The sequence below is a fragment of the Oncorhynchus tshawytscha genome, linkage group LG30, assembly GCF_018296145.1.
Source record: "Oncorhynchus tshawytscha isolate Ot180627B linkage group LG30, Otsh_v2.0, whole genome shotgun sequence".
NCBI classification, from domain to species: Eukaryota; Metazoa; Chordata; class Actinopteri; order Salmoniformes; family Salmonidae; genus Oncorhynchus; species Oncorhynchus tshawytscha.
Genome location: NC_056458.1, coordinates 5,049,982 through 5,059,348, shown reverse-complemented (window position 1 = coordinate 5,059,348; position 9,367 = coordinate 5,049,982). Strand labels below are relative to the sequence as shown.

Genomic DNA, 9,367 nt, shown 5'->3' with positions numbered 1-9,367 from the left:
GTTAGGTATTTAGTAAATAAATAATTAAACCCAATTTTGTATTGCTGATTCAAATTGTTAGCCAGGGTTCGTGCAGATAAAAGAATTTACAACTTTCAGATGAGCCTGAATTAAGATGACAATTGATATTGACGTCTATTGTAAAATATTACTAGGTCTTTAAGAGTTTATTCGGAAGATAACAGCTCTATAAATATTATTTTGTGGTGCCTGACTCTCTAGTTAATTACATTTACATGATTAGCTCAATCAGGTAATATTAATGACGGAGAAATTATTTTATAGAATAGCATGTCATATCACTTAATCCGGCATAGCCAAAGACACGACAACTGCCTGGTACGGCAATTGCTCGGCCTCCGACTTCAAGGCACTACAGAGGGTAGTGCGTACGGCCCAGTACATCACTGGGGCTAAGCTGGCTGCCATCCAGGACCTCTACACCAGGCGGTGTCAGAGGAAGGCCCTAAAAATTGTCAAAGGCCCCAGCCACCGCAGTCATAGACGGTTCTCTCTACTATCGCATGGCAAGCGGTACCGGATTGGCAAGTCTAGGACAAAAATACTTCTCAACAGTTTTTACCCCCAAGCCATAAGACTCATGAACAGGCAATCAAATGGCTACCCGGAATATTTGCGAGCCTACCAGACGAGCTAAATTACTTCTATGCTCGCTTCGAGGTAAGTAACATTGAAACATGCATGAGAGAATCAGCTGTTCCGGACGACTGTGTGATCCCACACTCTGTAGATGTTGAGTAAGACCTTTAAACAGGTCAACGTTCACAAGGCCGCAGGGCCAGGCGTATTACCAGGATGTGTACTCCGAGCATGCACTGACCAACTGGCAAGTGTCTTCATTGACATTTTCAACCTCTCCCTGTCCGAGTCTGTAATACCAACATGTTTAAGTAGACCACCTGTACCTGTGCCCAAGAACACTCAGGTAACCTGCCTAAATTACTTCCGACCCGTAGCACTCACGTCTGTAGCCATGAAGTGCTTTGAAAGGCTGGTCATGGCACACATCAACACCATTATCCCAGAAACCCTAGACCCACTCCAATTTGCATACCGCCCCAACAGATATACAGATGATGCAATCTCTATTGCACTCCACACTGCCCTTTCCCACCTGGACAAAAGGAACACCTACGTGAGAATGCTATTAATTGACTACAGCTCAGCGTTCAACACCACAGTGCCCTCAAAGCTCATCAATACGTTAAGAACCCTGGGACTAAACACCACCCTCTGCAACTGGATCCTGGACTTCCTGACGGGCCACCCCCAGGTGGTAAGGGTAGGTAACAACACATCTGCCACGCTGATCCTCAACACAGGGGCCCCTCAGGGGTGCGTGCTCAGCCCCCTCCTGTACTCCCTGTTCACTCATGACTGCACGGCCAGGCATGACTCCAACACAATCATTAAGTTTGCCGATGACACAACAGTGGTAGGCCTGATCACCAACAACGATGAGACAGCCTATATGGAGGAGGTCAGAGACCAAGCCGTGTGGCCAGTCCACCTGGCCATGCTGCTGTTCCAGTTTCAACTGACCTGAGCCCTAGGACCATGCCCCAGGACTACCTGACATGATGACTCCTTGCTGTCCCCAGTCCACCTGGCCATGCTGCTGCTCCAGTTTCAACTTCCACCTGACTGTGCTGCTGCTCCAGTTTCAACTGTTCTGCCTTATTATTATTCGACCATGCTGGTCATTTATGAACATTTGAACATCTTGGCCATGTTCTGTTATAATCTCCACCCGGCACAGCCAGAAGAGGACTGGCCACCCCACATAGCCTGGTTCCTCTCTAGGTTTCTTCCTAGGTTTTGGCCTTTCTAGGGAGTTTTTCCTAGCCACCGTGCTTCTACACCTGCATTGCTTGCTGTTTGGGGTTTTAGGCTGGGTTTCTGTACAGCACTTTGAGATATCAGCTGATGTACGAAGGGCTATATAAATAAATTTGATTTGATTTGGTGCCAGGACAACAACCTTTTTTATTTATTTTATTTATTTTACCTTTATTTAACCAGGTAGGCAAGTTGAGAACAAGTTCTCATTTACAATTGCGACCTGGCCAAGATAAAGCAAAGCAGTTCGACAGATACAACGACACAGAGTTACACATGGAGTAAAACAAACATACAGTCAATAACACAGTATAAACAAGTCTATATACAATGTGAGCAAATGAGGTGAGAAGGGAGGTAAAGGCAAAAAAGGCCATGGTGGCAAAGTAAATACAATATAGCAAGTAAAACACTGGAATGGTAGTTTTGCAATGGAAGAATGTGCAAAGTAGAAATAAAAATAATGGGGTGCAAAGGAGCAAAATAAATAAATAAATAAAAATTAAATACAGTTGGGAAAGAGGTAGTTGTTTGGGCTAAATTATAGGTGGGCTATGTACAGGTGCAGTAATCTGTGAGCTGCTCTGACAGTTGGTGCTTAAAGCTAGTGAGGGAGTAAGTGTTTCCAGTTTCAGAGATTTTTGTAGTTCGTTCCAGTTTGTGCTAAAATGTCTAAAAACCTGTTTTCACTTTGTCATTATTGGGAATTGTGTGTAGATCGATGAGGAAAAACATTTATTCAATCAATTTTAGAACGAGGCTGTAACGTAACAAATTGTGGAAAAGGTCAAGGAGTCTGAATGCTTTCCGAAGGCACCGTATGTTTGTATTTAAGTGCATGCGTGTATTAAACGTGTCTGGTTTCAAGGCTTCTGTAACTGTTTGCCTTACGTGCAGGAGCAGGATAACTGCCAAAGTGTCTTCTTTGAGGTGCAGCTGTTCAATAACATGGTGGAAATGGGCTGCAAGTGTTGATGTGAAACAGAGATGGGTATAGTAATAATGGTGGAAATGTCAAGCAGTCTACTAATGTCTATAAGCTGCATTGCTCTACCCACGCCAAAGAAGAGAGGAACGATGAAGATGGCAGTGGTGGGTCCAGTGCAGGGCACTAGCATGGGCAGCATACAGCATACACACCAGTTCCTCAATCAGTGGTGCCACCACCTGGTTCCTCAGCCACACCAGGTTCCCCCCCACACATCCGCCCAGGACCTGGGGTTCTGCAGCAGGGTGAGTATCGTGATGGGTACAAAAAACACATGAACTCGTGGTCATATCAACACCGACACACTGCACAGACTCACTAACACCAGGCCAACTCTGGAGAACTTATACACCAACACTGACAGTAGCATGCCAACAGACATATTGATGCTTATGCATGCTTGATCAAACTCACCAAGGCCTGATCTAATTTCTGTGGGGTTTTCCATAGCTGACTGGGCCAGGGGACCAAGAAGACATCAGAATGCAGTTGAGAATTTCATAGGCTACAGCAGATCCTACTGTACTAGCAAATATCACCCTGACTAATGTTTCAGATTTAGACTGTTGTAAAATAGCATGGTTTCATACTTTCACATTTATTAGTGTGGGAAGCAGGGGCACAACTTTCACTGCGGACAGGGGGAGGACATGATTCTGAAATTGCATTTTCCTCATTGGAATGTGATACAAAACGAGCCAACGGTGTACTTCAGGACCATACAGACGCCTCCGAGTGGTCGGGTAGGCTGTTTGGAGTGTTTGTCCAACCTCCACTTCTAAAACTATAGTTGCGCCCCTAGTGGGAAGTAGAATGTAAAACAGGCTCACTGCTATGGTGAGAATGGAGTCTTCCTGGGGCATACATATATACGTCTACATTATAACAAATATATACCTTTTTCCCCCCCAGTGCCGGCAACAATTTAGCTAAATGCATATAGGGGAAACACTGAATACTACACAATATTACACTATGGACAGACAACTGTGATCCAGTCCACACAGGTACCAGTTGGTACTGTAGCTTGCTCGTCCACATACAGGTAACTGCCAAAATAAAGGAAACACCAACATAAAGTTTCTTAATAGGGCGGTGAGCTACCACGAGCCCCCAGAACAGCTCAAGCCTTGGCATAGATTCTACAAGTGTCTGGAACTCTATTGGAGTGATGCGACTTTCTTCCTCGAGAAACTCCACCATTTGGTGTTTTGTTGATGGAAAACGCTGTCTCAGGCTCCGCTCCAGAATCTCCCATTATTGTTCAATTGCGTTGATCTGGTGACTAGCACACACACACACTTTAAACCCCCTATTCTCCGTTGAGACCCCTCTTTCAAAGTAACTGAGACATCTTCTTCTAGCCATGATAGCCAAAATAATGGTAAACTGGGAATTTTTACACATGACCTTAAGCAGGATGGGATGTTAACTGCTTAATTGACTCAGGAACCACCTGCTTTCAATAGATTTTTTATTCCTAATTTACTCCAGTGTTTCCTTTATTTTGGCAATGACTTATATGTAAGAACAGGCTAAAAATGAACAGGATAGAATGGACACCCTGCACACTCCATCCAGCATCGACAAACTATCTTTACATTAATCATCCTTGTGGCATATGTGTGTAGAGATCATGCTGTTTTTAAGTCATTCCCTGACATGAAAAAGAGTAGGCCTACGAGAGCTAGAAGAGGAACAGCATGAGCATGCACAACTCTCTGATGTCAAATGGTGTAAAACTCGCAGACGAGCTATTGTTTCTGTGCTGACTGACCTCTACTGGTCATTACAGGTATCACATTCACCTGAAAAAATATGTACAAAACAGATACACAGTAAACACACAATAATGGCAATAATAACAATATACTTTATTACTATGGACTCCCAATATCTTCTGGGCATTAAGAGCATGTTACATTGTCCACAGCAAAGAAGAAATAACCATCGTGCCGCAATCTTTCCATTATATCGCTTCCCTGACCAAAAGCCAAATGATTGAATTAGTGGATTAGAAATAATCTATTTGTCATTTAAAGGGGAAATGTAAACCAGAGAGAATATATTAAGGAAGCCAACTATTTAAATGGGTCAAATTTCACTAAATGGAAAAACCCAGCAACCTTTGTGTGTTTACCAACCAATCGCAAGATACTTCTTCATCAAAAAGGCAAGGATATCAACGGTGATGCTTAAGAAAGTGGAATTCCCACAGTCATCAGCTCTACAGTATTTACTCAGGAAAGCAAAAGTGTTCCTCTTGCTTGAAATCCCATACTAATTTGAGACGCTGGTGATTTTTTTTTCTCCGAGGTCCATTCTCTCTCTTCCCCCGAACATGTCATTAGAATAGACATATCCGAAACTAAAAGTTTGAGGAAGCAGTTAAACGTGAAAACAACTGTAGCAGGCTACGTAATCTGCCATACTCTCCCCAAAATATTGTCTAACAAATATCCAAACCTTGTTGCAATGCTGGACCATGGTGACTAATGGCATGGTTGAGTTAGTACTGTAATATGTTACCTTATCAACCAGAGGGTGTCCATACGGTATTATAGTGAGCATGTAAAAGGTCTGATGGTACTGGTACAGGAGCATTGTGACTTGAGATCAAACTCAACGCTAAAGGATTGGACATGCCTGAAAACTCCTGATGCTTACAGCCAGCTACCACTCCAGACAGAAAGGTCAACTGCATTTGGTTCTTCGGTTATGCTCTAATTCATCAAACAGCAATAACACACTTACTGCTTACACACAGTCTCGATTAGAAGAGAGAATCAAAACAAAATCACAGTGGTAAAACCACCATGTAATAATAGTATTATATAACAACGATTAAAACAGACATTAAAGATGTGGACGCCGTGATTGCAGATTTCCATTTGCCATGTTGTCCCCACTTTGAACTTTGTTTTGATAGAAAGCCTGTTATTTACTTCACCCAGTCTTCTCTTTCTCCTCAACAGCAACCCTATTACAACCTATATATTATGCGCATGGGCCCAATGACAACTTCCCAATTTGAATCTCAATTCCCGAAAGGACAGATGACACAAACAGCGCTCGTCTTCACTATTTTTCCTCTGGAGTGTGTCCATAAAGCCTCTGGTTTAACTGGCACAATGGTCCTCTTATTTCACCTTCAACGATCAACAGTCTGACTAGGAACCACAAAGGCCATCAAGGGTAGTTATGTAGTCAGCCATTGTTGAAAGAACATCCATGATTTCTTTCGACCGTGTGTGTGTTTAAACAGCCAGTGCTACAGATAGATACTGGATTAGTGCTTGAATAGCTAAAAACATTTTTCATGCCTAACAATGCCAACCACATTTTTCAAAGATGTTTCTAATTCTGTGCATATTTGTGAATAAAAAGAGTGTGTTGGGGGGGAGGGGAACTGCTCCTTGGACACAAACCCTTCTCACTTAATTATGGGCATAGGTCAAGATGAGAAAAAAAATAATGAAAAAAATTTCAGTCAGTTCTTGAAGATCCCACCACCTCCATCACCATATTTTCCTGTTCTGTCAGCTCCACCCCAGTACTGTCACTCTACCCCTGGGCCTCTGGAGTTGAGAGGAGGGGACAGGGCAGTCCTAACAGCATCCTCCTCCAGACTGCCTTACTGGGGTGCTATCAATCTTCAGGTTGGGTTTGTCTCCTCCTGTCGTGGCCCCGGGCCCCATGCGCTTCTTAATCTCAGCCGCCATGGTCATGAAGGATTGCTCCACGTTGGTTGCGTTCTTAGCACTGGTCTCGAGGAAGGGGATGGATAGGGAGTCAGCAAATTCCTTGAGGAGGGTGAGACACATGTCAACCAGTCTGACTGCAGTAGTAGGGTGCTTCCATTGCAAGTAAAACACAGTGTGTCCTAACAGTTGATAATAAAGTGTACTCTAGCGACATGCTGAATTCAAGTACTGTGATTCATCTGTATCCGATTCCGCATGTTTCCTGTGGACTCACCTTGGCTGTTGTGTAGTCTACTACTTTCTTGGTGGTGAGGTCACACTTGTTACCCACCAGCAGTTTGTTGACATTTTCGCTGGCATAGCGGTCGATTTCCTGCAGCCACTGCTTTATATTGTTGTAAGACTCCTAGAAAATACCTCCGTTATATGTGGTCAATAAATAAACGTTAACTCATAGATGTTAAGGAATCTCCTTTGTGGAGAGGCGTCACTAACCTGATCTGTTACATCATAGACAACGATGATACCATGGGCTCCTCTGTAATAGCTGGAGGTGATGGTGCGAAACCGCTCCTGACCAGCAGTGTCCCACTACAGACATAAGACAAGAAAAACAAGATGTTAATTTTCCAAAAACACTACATGGCTGCAAGCATGAACTGCAATGACACTTCCCGACAGCTGCCAGGCTTGCTGGATTCAACTCACAATCTGTAGTTTGATTGTCTTGCCGTCCAATTCAATAGTTCGGATTTTGAAGTCCACGCCGATGGTGCTTATGTAACTTTCCGTGTAGGTGTCATCCTGAAATGCATCATTTAAAAAAAACACACACGCATATATAATCAACAAACTCGACACAGACACACAATATCCAAATGTTGATTGAAAGCTGAAAACTGATCAACGTGCCAATAACACTGATCGTTTATTTTATTTTTTTACCGCAAATCGAAGCAGGAGGCAAGACTTGCCCACCCCTGAATCGCCGATCAGAAGCAGCTTGAACAGGTAGTCACTACGGGGAAAACCAGGTTTTAGAGGCTAACAAATAATGGTTAGAGACTAACAGATCTATTCTATCAAACCGCCAGCATTGACTTTTCATTTAGGTCTCTGACGAGTTAGGCTAGTTTATAGTCATTTCCATCTGAAATTAGTTTATTATAGCTAAACTACAGCTGCAAGGGTGTACAATGAAATGTCCAAGAGGAAAACGTGGAAGAAAGAGAAAGGCGACGAGACTCATATCTCCACTCCAATTCATTGGTTCATTCAGCATACCACTGCTGACTTGCTCCTAAAGCTAAGCAGGGTTGGTCCTGGTCAGTTCCTGGATGGGAGACCAGATGCTGCTGGAAGTGGTGTTGGAGGGCCCGTAGGAGGCACAGTTTCCTCTGGTCTAAAAAAAATCCCCAGGGCAGCGATTGGGGACACTGCCCTGTGTAGGGTGCCGTGGTCCTGACTCTCTGAGGTCATTAAAGATCCCATGGCCCTTATCGTAAGAGTAGGGGTGTTAACCCCGGTGTCCTGGCTAAATTACCAATCTGGCCCTCAAACCATCACGGTCACCTAATAATCCCCAGTTTACAATTGGCTCATTCATCCCCCTCCTCTCCTATGTAACTATTCCCCAGGTCGTTGCTGCAAATGAGAACGTGTTCTCAGTCAATTTACCTGGTAAAATAACGGATAAATAATTCAGCAAACTAGCTAACCAACGTTAGATCAGCAATTTTATGTCAACATAGCTATTGGTATGATGATGACAACATTGTAGCTACTATGTAAAACAACCCGATATTATAGCAGATGTTCGGGAACAAATATGTAAACAAGTGATGACGCAATATATTTTGTTACGCGTTTGAGTTAGCTAGCTACGTCTCCTCATCTGCTGTTACTGGACACGGAGCTAACAAAAACTAAATATCACAAACTTCACTCACTATTCAGGATTCATGGTGTGTCCAAAATACGTGATTTCTCGGCTCTTGTCTGGGTCACACACGCGTATCCTCTTGGTAGCTAGCTAGCTGCGTTGCTAACGCGTAGGAAGAAAGAATACTTGTTAACGACGTTAGCTAGCTCGCCAAACCGCGTTTGGCAAATTCTTCTACAAATTCACGAGCCAAGAGGCTGTGTATACTTCGTTGGTTCGCTGAGTAAGTGTTCAGCGACTAGAATTCGTTTTGTTGCTTGATACACATTCCTTTCTTTCGCGTGTTGTTTTCCTCTGTCTCCCTTTTTACTTGTCTTCCCTGGTCTTTTGCGGCACTGTGCGCAGGTGTCATTGAGTGATGACGTCAAATCGTGGTCCTACACAAATGGGAAACGTAGTTCAGTCAAAAGCCCTTCTTACGTTATCTGGTTCAGCTTGCTCCGGGGATTCAACTGTGGCCTGTAACAGTACACGTTGACACGTTCTTACCAAAGGAGGCGTATTTATTCATCATGCACAAATGTTATAAATATACTGAACAAAAATATAAACGCAACATGTAAAGCAGGGTTACCAACCATTTTCGTTTACTGTACCACCAACTGTATTTTGCTCTGCCTGCATTACCCCTTAAGTACCTCCTCATGTGCATTTTACCAGTAAGCCTATGGTCTCAGGAGTCTTCAAGTACCCCCAGGGGTCCTAGTACTACTGGTTGGGAACCACTGATGTAAGGTGTTGTTCCCATGTTTCATGAGTTGAAATAAAAGATCCCAGAAATGTTCCATTAGCACAAAAGGCTTATTTCTCTCCAATTGTGTGCACACATTTTTTGTACATCCCTGTTACTGAGCATTTCTCATTTGACAAGAT

At 43.4% G+C, this 9,367-nt stretch overlaps 1 protein-coding gene across 1 annotated transcript; it reads right to left on the bottom strand.

Moving 5' to 3' along the window:
• Positions 1–4,701: 4,701 nt before the first annotated feature.
• LOC112228962 (ras-related protein Rab-1B) lies at positions 4,702–8,847 on the bottom strand. Its single transcript, XM_024394782.2, has 6 exons — positions 8,502–8,847; positions 7,498–7,570; positions 7,261–7,356; positions 7,048–7,143; positions 6,827–6,958; positions 4,702–6,651 (listed from the first exon to the last, which is right to left on the bottom strand). The coding sequence occupies exons 1-6, from the start codon at positions 8,513–8,515 to the stop codon at positions 6,457–6,459; spliced, it is 606 nt and encodes a 201-aa protein (XP_024250550.1). The 5' UTR covers positions 8,516–8,847; the 3' UTR covers positions 4,702–6,456.
• Between the last annotated feature and the right edge of the window lie 520 nt (positions 8,848–9,367).